At 37.3% G+C, this 14,920-nt stretch overlaps 3 protein-coding genes across 10 annotated transcripts in view; 1 reads left to right on the forward strand and 2 right to left on the reverse strand.

Annotated features, from left to right (window-relative positions):
* The window catches only part of ubr3 (ubiquitin protein ligase E3 component n-recognin 3), a 36,232-nt gene extending 29,418 nt beyond the window's left edge, over positions 1–6,814 (reverse strand). Inside the window, exons 1-17 of one of the 5 annotated variants that reach the window (XM_067516957.1) lie at positions 6,342–6,811; positions 5,112–5,251; positions 4,658–4,810; positions 4,095–4,250; positions 3,696–3,722; positions 3,335–3,375; positions 3,054–3,120; positions 2,844–2,974; positions 2,388–2,616; positions 1,852–2,031; positions 1,254–1,387; positions 1,019–1,105; positions 871–936; positions 657–746; positions 427–555; positions 289–341; positions 70–203 (exon numbers count right to left, since the gene is read on the reverse strand). In XM_067516957.1, coding sequence (XP_067373058.1) covers positions 70–203; positions 289–341; positions 427–555; positions 657–746; positions 871–936; positions 1,019–1,105; positions 1,254–1,387; positions 1,852–2,031; positions 2,388–2,616; positions 2,844–2,974; positions 3,054–3,120; positions 3,335–3,375; positions 3,696–3,722; positions 4,095–4,250; positions 4,658–4,810; positions 5,112–5,251; positions 6,342–6,775 — 2,251 coding nt within the window. In that variant the 5' untranslated portion in view covers positions 6,776–6,811. Of the gene's footprint in view, positions 1–69; positions 204–288; positions 342–426; positions 556–656; positions 747–870; positions 937–1,018; positions 1,106–1,253; positions 1,388–1,851; positions 2,032–2,387; positions 2,617–2,843; positions 2,975–3,053; positions 3,121–3,334; positions 3,376–3,695; positions 3,723–4,094; positions 4,251–4,657; positions 4,811–5,111; positions 5,252–6,341 lie in introns of all 5 variants that reach the window. The other 4 variants (XM_067516959.1, XM_067516961.1, XM_067516958.1 and 1 more) reach the window with 4 other exon arrangements.
* A 368-nt stretch (positions 6,815–7,182) lies between these two features.
* On the forward strand, positions 7,183–9,750 carry mettl5 (methyltransferase 5, N6-adenosine). 2 transcript variants are annotated; one of them, XM_067516968.1, is made up of 7 exons: positions 7,185–7,459; positions 7,545–7,659; positions 7,773–7,957; positions 8,703–8,785; positions 9,089–9,140; positions 9,211–9,260; positions 9,644–9,750. In XM_067516968.1, the coding sequence occupies exons 1-7, from the start codon at positions 7,360–7,362 to the stop codon at positions 9,683–9,685; spliced, it is 627 nt and encodes a 208-aa protein (XP_067373069.1). In that variant the 5' UTR covers positions 7,185–7,359; the 3' UTR covers positions 9,686–9,750. The 2 variants fall into 2 exon arrangements, with proteins under 2 accessions (XP_067373070.1, XP_067373069.1); XM_067516969.1 differs by lacking the exon at positions 9,211–9,260 and having other exon boundaries at positions 7,183–7,459.
* Positions 9,340–14,864, reverse strand: ssb (small RNA binding exonuclease protection factor La). 3 transcript variants are annotated; one of them, XM_067516967.1, is made up of 12 exons: positions 14,728–14,861; positions 13,565–13,658; positions 13,378–13,481; positions 11,803–11,977; positions 11,426–11,533; positions 11,234–11,337; positions 10,813–10,884; positions 10,694–10,736; positions 10,438–10,578; positions 10,159–10,345; positions 9,950–10,087; positions 9,340–9,864 (listed from the first exon to the last, which is right to left on the reverse strand). In XM_067516967.1, the coding sequence occupies exons 2-12, from the start codon at positions 13,622–13,624 to the stop codon at positions 9,785–9,787; spliced, it is 1,212 nt and encodes a 403-aa protein (XP_067373068.1). In that variant the 5' UTR covers positions 13,625–13,658; positions 14,728–14,861; the 3' UTR covers positions 9,340–9,784. The 3 variants fall into 3 exon arrangements, with proteins under 3 accessions (XP_067373068.1, XP_067373065.1, XP_067373066.1); XM_067516964.1 differs by having other exon boundaries at positions 9,340–10,087; positions 14,728–14,864; XM_067516965.1 differs by having other exon boundaries at positions 9,340–10,087; positions 13,565–13,631; positions 14,728–14,807.
* Between the last annotated feature and the right edge of the window lie 56 nt (positions 14,865–14,920).

Below are 14,920 nucleotides of genomic sequence, written 5' to 3' on the forward strand. Positions count from 1 at the left end.
GATGATATTCTAAGCTGTCTGTTCATTTATATTAAAAAGGCTGTGTGCATCCTCTAATGCACCACTTACCTAAGTGGATGCGAAGGCTCGTCAGTATGACAAGGAAGGTCAGTGCACCTTCTAGCATTGGTCTCTCTTGCTCAGAGTCTAACACCGCATTCTGATGCTGGGATGCCATGGTCAACAAGTCTACCACTTTAAATCTGACCGAAGACAAATTGGCACAATGTCATTAAACCGGGTGCAATTATGCAGTAGCAAGAAAGTTGTGTGTATGTGACAGTTTACCTTTCAAAAACACTTGAGATGAAGTAGTCAGGATCTAGTCTTGATGCACAAACCTGTAAAAGAAGGAAAAGATTAGAATAAAAATGCTAACAAAAAATTATATCAAAATTGAGCAGTATATGACCCAGAAATCCTAACCTGGAGCAGATAGATGTCTGGGTCTATCATAGAGTTGCAGAAGTGTGACTGCACATAAGTCATAGCCTGTCCTTTGATCTGCAGGCCATTCCTCACCCACATGTTGCTGTGGATCTCTGAGAGGCATGCCTACAACCGCACAATGCAATTTGTTAATTAACACAAGGCTGCAGGGATATGCTGGTAAATACAAACCACACACAGATCTAATTATGGATCTCAAACAATACCTGGATTTGGAGTGGATGCACCATGATCTTCATCAGCATCTCTTGGTCAGGCAGGAGGCTATCCAAGTCCAGACCTTGGCACTTCACACCCTAAAAATTTCCAAACAAACCATAGACTTTAAAAACATTTAGAAAAAAAAAACATTTAGAAAAAAAACCCAAAACACACAAATACACTGAGTCATGTTCTAAGAGATGAGTGCTTGTGACAAACCTTGCTAAGGAACATGGCATAGTAGCGATGCAGTGGCAGGTGAAATGTCACCTGATTTGGAGCAGGCTATAAGAGATTTATAAGAGTCATGAGAAAGCAGGGAGAAACAGACAGCTAGTAGACACAGTAGTTGGCTATTTAAATGTACCTCATCAATGAAGCCAATGGCATCGAACCAGATCTGAAGGGTCTCCAAGCAGTAGCGCACTACAGTTTTAGTGTATTCCTGTGTCTCCTATAAATAGTCCATGTTTAGTACAAATACTTCAAATACATGCAGCGCAGGAGCATGATGCCGTATGTTTCATTAAGCCTTCAAAATCATCAGGATAGCACACTGGAGTTGTGTGTGTGAGTTTTGCAAGTGTAAAGGCAGGACCTACTTTTACTTTGCAGTGCGTTAAGAGACCCCACATTGGTTGTGCACAGGCCTCAAGTTCTGCTGCAAACGCTGCATAGTATGTCTGGGACTCAAATTCCACATGTTCATTCAACTCCCTCTTATTCAGGTTCATACCTATCACAGCAAAAAAAAAAAAGAGTTTATAATGTTAATGTTATAATGGCTTAATTCTAATATTGGCAATCTACTAAAAAACACATACAGTGGTATTGATTTAAAAAAAGTAAACAAATATACATAATTATATCTACATAGAAAAGATATGTACACCTCCATACCCCTTAATTTTGTGGGCATAAGAATATCTATCAAAAATCTGAATTGAATACAGTAATGCAGGAGCTATGAATACAATGTTGACACATAACCTCTGAGGATACTCAAGCCCACTGTGCATGGATGAGTGTTATTTTTAGGGTTGCAGTAGAGTGGCAAATGAGCAGCACCAATGATTATTCTAATTTCTAACAGTCATAAATACCACAACATTTTTTTATTTACCATCATTTGACAAATGGGCTCTGCCATTGTATTCTACCATCTATTGTTTGTCTTTATGACTAATAAGTATGACTTACCTTGGAAAAATGACACAAAGCTCATCCATAGCATCAGCAATGAATGATCCTCCAGAAACTTTTTCGCCACACTTTGGTGTGATAGGATGTTGATAAAATCACTAACTAATGGCCAGTAAGTGTTGTTTTTCAACAGTGCCTCACTGCAATTTACCACAACATGGCGACTGTTCTCATCATCTAAAAAGAAAAAAGGAGGAAATAAATTGTTTTTGTTGTAGTGTTTTTTTAAAAGCAACAACACCAAAAAAATCAAAAAGAGAAAAAAAAGAAAGACATGAGAGAGTGTACTCTCAAGTTACACAATACCAAAAACGCAACAATGTTGTCAGTAGAAAAAAAAAAAAAAAAAACTGGACTGAAATTTTTAAAACTTAAGCCTATTACACTCAGAGCCTGCACCAAAGCCAGAGAGGTGAAACATCTTTGCATATTTGTCTGCACAAAGACTGATTAAAAATATAAAGCAAATAAACAGCTGAATTTTGTTCATTTTGCATCTGCAAAATGCAGTTTTTCCTTTATGGACAACTTACCTTGAAGTTCACTTTTAATAAGGCAACTCTCCATCATGTAAAGGAGGACTGTGACCATGATGTCCAGCAGCTGACACTCCTCCGTCATATGTCGAGCCAGCTCCTCATTACTGAACAACTGCACACTAATATGTACAATGCGATTGGACATGGTATCCGACTCGTGGCTTTTCATCAGTGTTTTCATGATAAATGCGTAGTGCTGCACAAATGTTTTTGTAAAGGTGATCTGACAGAGGAAGGGAAAAACCACCAACATAATTTAAGCTTACTGTCCTTACCAATTGAATTTTCTATCCAAATATTACAGTAAATATTACAGTACATATAAAAGGTAACTTTAGTTAACTGACAGATTATGCTACAATAATGCAAGTAAATTAAATTTCAACCAAAAATGCATCTAAAAGCGAAAGCAGAATGTTGCAAATTTGAAATACTAGGTCAAAGACCAACCTTGTAATCTTGATCTGGCAACATGTTTAGTAAGAACGTGACCATCTTCTGGGGAAATTCATATTTTATTGTCCAAAACAGCAACTCCTCCAGAAAGCATTTATGCTTTAGAGACTCAATAATGCATGGGTCTGAGAACAGAAAAGAAAGGTAGTAAAATAAGCAGTTCACGTAACAAATATAGATGAATTACAAGTTTAATATGTCTACCTTTGGTACTGCTACTCAGCTTAACCCTCTTCCTCTGACCAACAGATTGCCCTGCATCCTGGTCCTCCTGGAGGGAAGAAACAAATCATTAATTAGTTGGAGGTCTGCAAAGAGCAACAGTAACTATCAATTAGTTCACATCAATTTAAAAGACCCAGATTGTGGTAACCTGCAATAGATCAAAAAATACTCCTGTATTAAAAAAAACTTATAAATATGGTTCTGAAGCTTAAACTTAAATAGTTACATTGTTTTTTCTGAATTTGATTTTTTACACAAACCTCTTTACTAGAATCATCTGGGCTCCCGGGTACAGAGGTTCCTACGATACAAACAAAGACAGTCAATGAGATAAAATGTTTTGTTTTTAATACCGATTAAAACAGTAAGTTATGAATCCAATTTTAAAATTTATTTTTTTTTAATCTTAAAGATTATAATAGATGAACATGTATCTGAACATAGTATCAGGTGTATTATGTGTAGAAAAAGCAGTTACCACAAATTTATAAAACTGTCGGCTTTGAAAACATGCACTTAAAAGCCAACTGTTGGATTGTTTCCTGATTTATTTAACACTAAGCGTAAATTAATATGCTCAGTGTTGTGCATGTAGGAACTACAAGAGTGGTGCTTATTTACCGTTCTCATTGTCTGGTGAACAGTGAACTGAAAGTATAATTTTGAAACTTAAGAAGATGAATGTAAGCATCATTCACGTGCAGCCTGAAAGTGAGTGGCACTTGATATACGTCTTTACACTTCAAGGTGCCAGCTCTTCGTCTTTGCTATTGTTCACAGGTGTATTTGTGAGGTGTTGAAGACCATACAGAGTTACAGTTAACCCTCCACAAAACAGGTAAGTACTTGCCACAAAAGAAAAAACCCAACAAAAACAATACTTGCATATGTCGGGCTGTGTGCACTTAAAAAAAAAGCACAGATTTCAAAAAAGCTTTCAAATCCATTTTCAAAGGCCAACAGATGGTTAATGAAAATATAAGCTTAACCTTTTTATACCAAGTTTTGTGGTTATCTCACCTAGTAGAACCATTGCTCCTGCACCTCCTTCAGCACCAATAGTAACATCAGGAGTAGCACCCTGGGCTTTCCCCTCCACACACACCAGACCTGAATTCTTCAATGCTGACAGATACTTATCATAGTTCTTTTTAGCATACAAATTCTCTTCTTGGCCTGCAATAGTAAAACAAAATACTGCACATTATAACAACAATTTCTGTAATGTTGAAATACCATGATAAGTTAAACAAGAGAACAGGATGCAATATTCAGCTACAGAAAAGCTTAGCTAAGATGAAGATTCAGGCAAGTGGGTGTCCCTTTCTTTATGTTAAGAGAAATAGAAATTTCAATATTTTATTAAACATATTTATCTTAATTTAAATACATTTATTTATTTTATGGATCAAGCACAATCTGCCTTTTCCTTACGAGTAGTAGTATGAATAAATGTACTAAAACAGACAAGGATAAAGACACAGCAGAATAGTAACATCAGGAACTTTGAGGTAACAATTCTTGACAATTATCAAAGCACTTAACAGTAGCACGCTACCACTAGCTCTAGCGTAGATATTTACCCATGCTCAACTCCTTGAATGTCTGCTGATTGGTCAAGATCTTTGTAAGTACAGTCCTCATTGCTCCTCCCATTTTTGTGAGCTCCTCAAGGAAGGAGATCTGAGGCTCCAGCTGCTGCAGGACTTTCTGTAAATCTCTCTCAGTTGAGGTGTCTGGTGATGCAAGATGAAAGATATGAGCCATGGACATAAACAATTCTGTAAACCGTATTACAACACTGGCATACAGCTTACACAGCAGACACACATTTCAAATGCAACAACAGAGCCACACAGTTTACAAAATGTTAAAAATCAGTGACAGAAAAAAACATAACTTCCTACTTTTATTACCAGCTTTCTGAAGGTCACAAACAAATTTAAGCCATTTTCATAGTTACGGCTTTGTTTACACCACACAGTTCATTATCTAATTTCTTTGTAAATAAAAGCCTGTTTCCATCAATGTTTTCACCTAGTTCAATGTATCCTTCCCTCAGATACTGTATGATACTCAGGATAAAGCGAGGGAGAACCATCTCAGACATCAAGAGAAGGTCTCGAGGTATTGAGGGGACATTTTCACCTGTTCTCAACCGATGCCGTCTGCAAAACCTGTCAAAAAATAAATAAACATTGATGTTGTAGGCATCTCACAGACATCAAAACAGCCCTTTCTCTCTCCTTTCTCTCCAATAGGTAAAAGTACAGAAGAAGCAAAATTGCACTTGAAGTCCCCTTAACCTTTTTCACCAATGGAAGTTGAGTTTAAGTGTAGATTTAGTTTATAGACTACATAAAAAGGTAGAAACATGAATATGGGGTTAGGTTGAATTTAGGAGAGCATTTCAGGATAACAACCTGGGAAGTATTTTTAATCTTTGCCCATACATACAGAGTAGTTTATTACAACACTACAACTAATGTATGTCTTATTTATATTGCTCATGACTCCATTTGATATGAATAAGCTAGTTGCAAAGACACAATTAAAAATAAGTATCAAAACAAAGCTGTTAAGTGGACCACTGTCATAGTGTGAGCAGCTAATAAAGCAGCTTTACTCTGAAATAAATCAGAAAGAAATTTGTCTCCAAATGTGTAATACTACAATTTAAAAAGGAAAATAGCCCTATTATCAAGAGAGAATCACGCACCAAACATAATTAGACAGTATGATATAGTGGACAATAACTAGTTTTTATTACATTAAAAACTAAACACAACCCCAAAATACAGCTAGATTGCCCGATTCCGTTTAAGTATTACCACAGTGCTACATGCAGTTACAGCATGGATAAGAATTGTTGTTTTGGTTAGCAAGGTTAGCTTCTAGCTAACAATCTGAGTTGAGGTGCTGGTGTAAATCGACAGTTTTCAGAAATTGCAAGAGCGTCGTAATAGTCTAAGCTGATGCTGACTGACAGCAGTTCGTAATGTCTCCGAGAAACTTATCTGGAACGGACACCTACACTGATCAGGAAGCTTGCTTTGCTAAGTTGGCTCTTATTTAACCAAGACCTGTCAAAACGATACTGGTAAACCCGTCAGTTAGCATAGCCACCGCAGCTAACAACTAGTTAACGTTAGATTTACATAGCCCCAGCTTGTGCCTACAATGTAATGCATACATTCGAATGTATTTTCGATTGTTTTAATGTATGTAACACATGAGAGACATACGCTGGGGCTTGGTTGCACTTACCCACTCTCTCGCATGACATTACTGTCTCCACAGTCACAGGCCCCACCAGCTTGGCTCCTGAACATGTTAAAATCATGGCCCGTGTGGTCTCCATTATTAAAACACTCCGCACACAGAGACATACACGGGGAAATGCCACAGGTCCGGCATCGATACGCCACGAAATTGGCGGTCCAAACCAATCCGCACAGAGTCGCGTTGTCATAGGACCGGACCGTTTTGCAAAACTCCTCGAAACCTTGGCCTCCTGCAATTAGACATTTACACCAGTCAAGAGCCTCTGTGTCTGTAGCGGGTTTTTCGGGATTTAGCACAGCTTCAAGCAGCTCCTGAAGTTGTCGGACCCCAGAGCTATTGTCAGTCCGGTTTAAATCTGCCTTTAAGTGGGCGGCAGTAGCTTTTTTGTCCCGGCGTAGCAGTGACGCCGCCATCATGCACTAGCCTGCAGTCCACAAATGTATTTTTGTTTTCTTGTTTCCATAGTCTCGGTTTTTCTCGCGATACCGCACTTACATCGTTACTAATGGGAATTTATGTTCACTATGCAATGGCAACAAATAACTCAAGTTTAAATCCTTGATCTATTTGAGTCTTGTATAAATCTATCATTATAATCCTAAACATATCTTGCTTCTTTAAATAACTCGCTTCATATCTTACACAGATCATCCGTCATTTTTGTCTCATATGTTTTAATTTTTTTGTTTCTGGGCATCTGGTGGACGTGTATTAAATTATCATCCTAAATGGCCCGTTTGAAATTTTCCATGCAATATATGACGTTCTTAAACATATTTTTTCAAAGGTGGGAACTACTATGACACGTACGGTGGCAACGTCGGATTGTTTTGGTTGTGGCACCACACGTTGCGGAAGTGATCTTCAGCCATGCTCAAAATACTGTTTCATGACGATTATAGCTAAAGATTATTTTTAAAATAACAAAAGATTTGTTGTTTTAAAGCAGGGAAACGCGGTTGAGCATATTTGTATCGACGTGTATCTTTAATCTATTGTAATGAAACTCAAAGAGTTAGAGAGTTGCCTGCAGCAAGTTGACGCATTTGATGAGCCAAAAATCCTCCTCGAGCAATATCCGACCAGTCCTCATATTGCAGGTTGGGAGAACAATGTGTGGTGACTAGAGAATAAATGTATTGTTAGCGCACGATGTTCTCGTTAACGTTCCGCCCTTTTCTACAGCATGCATGCTTTACACAATCCAGTGTACGTTTGATGACATTGAGGGTAAACTAGTTGCAGATCTGGGATGTGGCTGTGGAGTGCTAAGCATCGGGGCTGCAATGCTTGATGCAGGGTGAGAGTATCTGCGCATCGTCATCATTTTATTAACTGTAATATCAACAACGTTGAGTTGAGATTTATTTTCTATTAAGATGGATTCTTCCTTCCCTGCTCTCCCCTCTGCAGTTTGTGTGTTGGCTTCGATATCGACAACGACGCACTGAACATATTCAAAAGAAATGCAGAGGAATTTGAGATTTCAAATGTGGATCTGGTTCAGTGTGACCTGTGTTCTCTAGAACCAGATGCTTACGCCAAAAAATTTGACACTGTTATCATGAATCCACCCTTTGGGACCAAACACAACCAAGGTGAGTGCTGAACTTAAAGGGCTCAAGTGATTTCGGTATTACCGATACCTACAATTGGGACACCTCTGACCTAAACATGTGAAAAAAGAATACTTCATTTGATGCAAAATAGGTCGCGATACTCTGACTTTTACTGTGCATTATGTGTCAAGACCTGGCAATATTTCATAGTAGTCTATATATTGCAATAACTGTGAAATCTATCTCGTCAGTGTGAAAGGCTCTGTTTAAGTCTTAAGCACAGTCTTAGATGACTGATGATGTGAGGGGATATTTGATCCCCTTTGTGCTGTGTTCAGGTGAGAGATTGAAGAGGTGAGGCGAATTCTCATCTTTATAACTTAAGAGCATTCATGTTATTGGACAGCTTTAGACGATCACTGCCTTGTAGTTGTATATCTCTGCATACCAGTAAAGTGGCAGTTTACACAATGTCATCCTTGAGTCTAAGAAGATATTTGTGCCAAACACTGAATGTCTTTCCAGACCATCCTGAGATATGGCATTGACGAGAATTACCGATGTAATGTTTTTTTTAATGTCAATGTTTTTTTGTAAACTGGTAATCACAGTACCTATGAGACAAGATGTGATAAAGCTCCATTTAGAATCTCACCCAAAAGATAAAATCAGTATTCACACACAAAGTAGCTTTTCCTTATGACTGAAGTATAGAGTACCCTTTAATTCCAGTTGCAATCCTGGTAGATGTACTTTCACAAGGTTTTTTTTTTTTCTTTTGAAGGAATGGACATGAAGTTCCTAAGGGCCGCTTTAACAATGGCAAAGACCACAGTGTACTCACTTCATAAAACATCAACACGAGAGGTAACTTTCCTACATCAGTCATGTTTTGTGGCAGGTTTTGTGTTAGCTTGTGGGGCAGTCTAAAGCCAGATCACAAGCCTTCATCCAGAATTGATGTTGGCTTAATGTCACTGTTAATGTATTTTCACATAAGATACTGACTAAATGACATGATATAGAAATAATTTTGCAAAATTATGACTATCCTTTTTATGACAACACAAAACTTGGGACCTTAAGTATTTGTGGTTTCAAGTCATCTTTATTACTTTTGACTCATATCTACATATCTAGCTTTAAGACCAATTCATTTTTTGATTACAGCACATTCAAAAGAAGGCCAATGACTGGGGAGTTAAAATGGAAGTAATAGCAGGTAAGAAAAGTACAGTACATATTCTTTACAATTACAATCCTCAAGGTCTGACTATGTTCATTCTTTGCAGAATTACGGTATGACTTGCCAGCATCTTACAAGTTCCACAAAAAGAAATCTGTAAGCTCCTGCTGCCTCATACGACAGACTCTTGCATTTTCCAACAGATGTCTTATGATGTATTTAACACATTTAAACATTTAGTTTCATTTTCACAAATCTTTTATTTGCAATTCAGGAATGCAAACTTAAAAAATAGCAAAGCAGATGTTCTCATCACTCAATGTAGGAAAACTACTACGAAAAAAAGTAGCACCTATACTGTAGATGTCACACAGCACATACAGAATCAACTAAAATGTTCTGGGGAAATTAAATTACTGACTTTATGCTGAATATGATAAAATCAAAACATCTTCAAGAGAAACATAAGAACACAAATAATGTGAGAGGCACAACATACAGGGACTTAAAAGTCTGATTCTTTGCAAAACTTTCTCTAGGTTGACATCCAGGTGGACTTCCTACGATTCTCCAAAGCCTGAAGTTTTCACTGGAATGGATTAAGTTGCCCCTGCATTTTCACTGTTTATAATAAATGTCTTCACAAGGAAAAAAAAATGTGTGCGAGTGTGACCTTGCAACTAAGATCCATTCTCAGTTTTGGCTACCTTTGCTGCAGGACCCTCAGCATCTTCTAGTTCTCTCTTTGGAGCTGCAGGTGCTGCAAGACGAGAGGCGCAGATTAAAAATGGTACGGACAAAACAAACCAACCAAATTGCTAAGTTAAATAAGATATTAAACATACCATCCTCTGCCTCCTCCTCATCTTCACTTTCAAATTTAGTCTTTTTGCCTTGATATTGAGTTTTAGTCTGATCTCTATCTCTGCCACCTCTTCCTCTTCGTCCTCCTCTTCCTCTGCCACCCGATCTTCCTCTGCCACCTTTAAAAACATGCCAAGACATCAGTACAAGCTTCTTTTTATGAATCATAAGCTTTTAAAGTAGCATTTACCTCTGCCTTTAGACCTGCTGTAAGATTCCTGTTGAGCTTCAATGATCTTCTTCAGCATCTCCTTCTCCTCCTCTCCCTCAAGTATCTGCCATGTCACACTGTTATCTTTAATTTTTAACTCCCCTCCATTTGCTTCCTTGGCCTTGTCAAATGCCTCTTTTGCAATTCCATCAAAAAGGAGGGTGCCCTTGTTAGAAGTAAAAAAAAAAATAATAATAATTTTAATATGTACATCAAATCCGCCAGAGGTTGAGACTTAAGTGGTGAATTCTGTTTTACCTCTTTGGCCCCTCTTGTAAAGTCAACCCACTTAATTTTTCCATGCCCAGAGAACAACTGATGAAAGTCCTCCCTTGAAACATCTTCCAGCTCTCCTGAAAATTTCAACAGGCACCCTGTCTGCTCATCCAAAAGCAGACCCTGTCAAACATTACAAAATTATTATTAGGTTACTATGTTCTGCATGTACTGTATGAGTATGACCAAATGACAGAATTTAATAATAGAATAATGCAGAATAGAATAATGCTCATACCATTTCTTTCTCTTCTGCATGCTTCTGCTGTTGCTCCTTTTCCCTAAAAGTTATTTTTGTATGTCAGTATTTTTTATAAAATGCTGAGTTTAAAGGGGAAAAAAACAAACACTACTCACTGTTTGGCCTTTGCTTTTGTCTCTGCTTTAAACTGTTTTCGCTCTCCTGCTTTCTTGGCATGATAGTCTTCTCTGAAATCAAAACAGCAATTACATTATTGTTACAAACATAAATTTTACAAAAATGTAAACAGCCCTCACATTTGTTTATGGACAGATGACAATGATATTAACTGGGTAAGAGTAAAGTCATAGCCTTTTTTCTTGTATTGAGAAGATTTAAGTTATTAAACCTAGCTGTTATCAGCCCTTCCTGTCTATTTAAGTCAACACCTTGCATGGTAGCTGCAGTCATTGGTAAGACATTTGACATAATACTTCTGTTTTGCATTTAAGTGTAAAAAAAACTATGTTATGTTTAGATTAATAGTACGTTTTGCAATTGTGCAAAACAAAAAAATAAAAAATAAAAAATACTTACCGCGATAACACAAGCATTTCATTGTCTTTGAATGATTTTATGTCTGATCGTTCTAGGAACATCTTGGATGACTCTTCTGTGTCAAAACATATGAACACTGATCCCTGTGAAGACAGAAATAATAAGATTCCCATCCCCCCTAAAAAAAAAAAAAACCATCAGTATGAATACCATACAATACACAAAACCTACCTTAAACTGCCTTTGTAGGTTTCTCCTCATCTGAATGTTTTCTATGGTTCCTTTCCCATTCAACCACTCCTGAATCTCATCAAGGGTAGTATCAAGAGGAAAACCTTTCTACATGACAAAAGATACAAAGCATTAGATGTAAAGTGCATCCACAATGGACTAAAAAGCACTAAACATGAATGAAAGCGGAATACACATACTGTAAATATTAAGAAATGCATAAAGATAGAAAACGCAAAAACAAAACAATTTGGACATACTTTACAAAATTAAGAACATTGTTCTTAAGCCATTTTATAAAATCCAGAAAGCTAAGAAAAAATATTTTCATTTAACAGAATTAATCCGAATGTGCATTAATGAAATTTGAAACTCACTATGTACACAGATTTGTGTTTGAGAGCATCTTTGTATTCATCATTCAGTTCGGGTAGGGGTTTGTTTGGAGACCTCCTGACTTTTGTTTTGTCTTCACTAAGTTCCAAGAGGCCAGTCTTGGATTTCTGGAGAGCTGAAACTATGACACTGCTGTCTGTAGTTATAGACTTCAGCCTAGGAAGAGAATAAAGAGTGTGAAATACTCTGAACTGGAAAGACAGTTTTTTTTATTTGTTTCTCTGTTTTGTTAAAGAGCAAGTGTAACAACTACACCAACAGTATATATGTAAGGACACAACATAGCATCTTACTGCATTGTTTTAATGGGAGACTTTGGAATGTCTCAGCCAGATGAGTCACCGAAATCACCCCCAAAAATTAGATTTGCGTACTTTTGGCAAGATTAAATTTAAGAGCACTTTAATTTAAATGTATTTTTCTTCTGCAATGCTCCTCAAGTACTGAAGCTTGATGAAATATTCATTTTTAACTACAAGAAATTCTGATACCCAGAGGCCCAACAAGAGTTCCTCTCACATTGAGCTAAATTTTACTTTGTTCATAGGGTGAGTGTGTATGCTGTGGCTAAATGTGGTCTGGCTGCTAACAAGTGTACTTCAGGGACAGGGTGAGCGCAAAGACTAATACTGTTCTGCCTGTCATGAGTCATAATATCGGTCTGCCAACTACCTAGTGATCATGGTCTTTATTTCTGCTTAGTAACACACTTTTTTTCTCTCTCCTCCCACCAGCTGGCTGAAAAATTCCCCACATGTTCATTGTTTATGGATCATTGGTTTTAGCTGATTTTCACTCTACGTTGTAATAAGGATATGAAGCTTCAGTATCGGATTCAGTCATGCAGTGCTGGTGAGAACACAATCACCAATGTCAAAGCAAATATTTTACCAGTTGTTTAAAAAAAAAAAAAAAAAAAAAAGGCACATAGATAAGTTCGACAGAATTTTGTTGTGAGATGTTCATATTCACGGAGGGTGTTAAGGGTAACATCGACATTGCCAAGAGACAGATCACATATTAAGGTTAAAACTGCTGTTTTTCACAATACCAAAACAAAGCAGTATACTGGTACTACATTAGTCTACTGTGGATAACCTTTAGACTCAAAGATCTCAAATACTCCATTGGAGCTCAAGGTATAGTGAGAATAGCAGAGAGTAAACCTCACAATGCAATATCAGTCTGATTCTAGGTAAACAATGCAACGATACACCAGTAGAGGACAGTAAAATGTAAGACATACAGCCAATTAGCTGTATGTTGAAAGTCAAATCACCATGTTGGCAGGATACATTTATGGATTTCTGGGCTGAGTAAATGATGCTACAGTGAAAGTAGTAAATGTATCCAACACTGGTTTGAAATGGACTAAGTCTAGTCTATTTGTTTAATTCATTATCTTTGTGTTGCGTGAAGTGACAAATAATAAACACCAAGCTCAGCATAAAAGAACTCAAATATATTCTCTATTAAAAGGAAGAAAGACATATTTGCTGAACTACTGTCTCATGTTATTATAGCATCCCAAATATTTTCACCCAGGCCCAACAAACCTGTTGAATTTAAGCATAGTCTCTAAAGCCACCCAGCCATCATCAAGCTGCAGTTGTTCTTTGAGGAACTTGTCCCTTGGAAGATTGTGATCTCCAAAGTAGTACTAGAGGTGAGAATACAAGACAATTTGTAAGATAATTTTAACTGACTAGGAAATTATAATGAAAAATGCAATGTCTGAAGTACCTCTATTTGTCGTGCCACTTTCACCTCAACTGGAGACATCTCTTCTTGATTTTCTGCCATGATTGTTCTGTGTAAAAACAGTAACCAATTCAACCTACAAGAAAAATGTCATCTGTCAGTTTAAAGGAAAAGCAGGTGCCTACAGATTAGTCCTGAAACAACAAACTAGTTACAAGCCTACGGTAAATGAATCAAAAACACTTTGCAAATTGAGCAATGGGTGAAACAATTTTGCTAAAAATTATTGGTCTTTCTCTCATAAATGTGTAAATTCATGAGAGAAAGTCGGATAAAACAAGTAAACTGAAGATATTGACCTGGGCTACGGGATATTATAATGACCACGTAACTTTAGAAAATCAGGGTTAGGGGTTCGTGTTTTCCAGTATTTTTGGCAGATGTTCACAGATGTTTATTGAAAGACTGAAAAATCCTTCATTATAACCATTTGTCATACCAGGCTCTCTGGATTAAACTGTATAACACTGTCACTGTCAAGAAAACTGACGACCATCCCTTCCTCAATAGATTCAATTCAGCCAAACACCCTAAAGTGTAGTTTTGTTCTGCATTTTGTGTGAAAATGGTCCTTTTAGCAATGAGGTTTCTGATCCGTTTCTTATTGAGGAAGCATTGATTAAGATCTTATAATGTACTGAGACAGTATAATTTTGCAATTTGCAGAGAAAATAATCTTAGAAACAACATTAGGCACATAGTTATATATCTTGACACAGCCAACGAAATCTAAAAAGCCAAGTGAAAACCAGCAAACATGAAGATTAGCACAGTTAGCACTTAGAACGGTGTTCAGTTAACTGATGTCATGCTGCAGCTAGCTTGACGGCTAACGTGCTAACCTAGCTGTATTGCCTCGGCTGGACACCGGTCATGCTGACTGCTCGTTCATTTAAACCTTAGACACCCAGGTTTTTTGGCTAATTTTAATCAAGCTAACATTAGAGTAGTTTTATTCGGTTCGACACTAAATTAAGCAAAAATAACTTTTTCACGTGTACTTAAAGTAACGTTACTCGTCTACAACACGTTGTTCAAAAATGCTAAACTACAACGTACACTTACTGTGTTTTTTGAAAACCTACAGAATATTTGCCATGTAATATAAAAATATACAAGTATTTCTGGATTGAAATTATACTTACAAAACGCTGAGTGCTTGCTAGCAGTACTTTTTCTGTCAACTAAACCACAAGTCCTCCCTTCTCTGCTCGCACGCTGTGGAAGTGCCTGCTACGGATCACAACGAGGACCAAAAGAAGCGGACAATTCGCGCTCTCAAACTGCGGCTCAGTAGCACAGAAAGAGCTACGCGGTGGAGATCACAGCCTCAGGGTG

This window comes from Channa argus, chromosome 9 (genome assembly GCF_033026475.1).
Source record: "Channa argus isolate prfri chromosome 9, Channa argus male v1.0, whole genome shotgun sequence".
Classification (NCBI taxonomy): domain Eukaryota; kingdom Metazoa; phylum Chordata; class Actinopteri; order Anabantiformes; family Channidae; genus Channa; species Channa argus.

What these genes read in the sequence shown, in the direction of transcription:
- mettl5 (XM_067516968.1), top strand. Translation starts at nt 7,360, where the DNA reads ATGAAACTCAAAGAGTTAGAGAGTTGCCTGCAGCAAGTTGACGCATTT. An exon ending in ATAAAACATCAACACGAGAG is followed by an intron (nt 8,786 to 9,088) that starts GTAACTTTCCTA and finishes TTTTGATTACAG; the next exon opens with CACATTCAAAAGAAGGCCAA. An exon ending in AGTTCCACAAAAAGAAATCT is followed by an intron (nt 9,261 to 9,643) that starts GTAAGCTCCTGC and finishes AACTTTCTCTAG; the next exon opens with GTTGACATCCAGGTGGACTT.
- ssb (XM_067516964.1), bottom strand. Translation starts at nt 13,624, where the DNA reads ATGGCAGAAAATCAAGAAGAGATGTCTCCAGTTGAGGTGAAAGTGGCA. An exon ending in ACTATGCTTAAATTCAACAG is followed by an intron (nt 11,978 to 13,377) that starts GTTTGTTGGGCC and finishes TTCTCTTCCTAG; the next exon opens with GCTGAAGTCTATAACTACAG. An exon ending in ACCTACAAAGGCAGTTTAAG is followed by an intron (nt 11,338 to 11,425) that starts GTAGGTTTTGTG and finishes CTGTCTTCACAG; the next exon opens with GGATCAGTGTTCATATGTTT.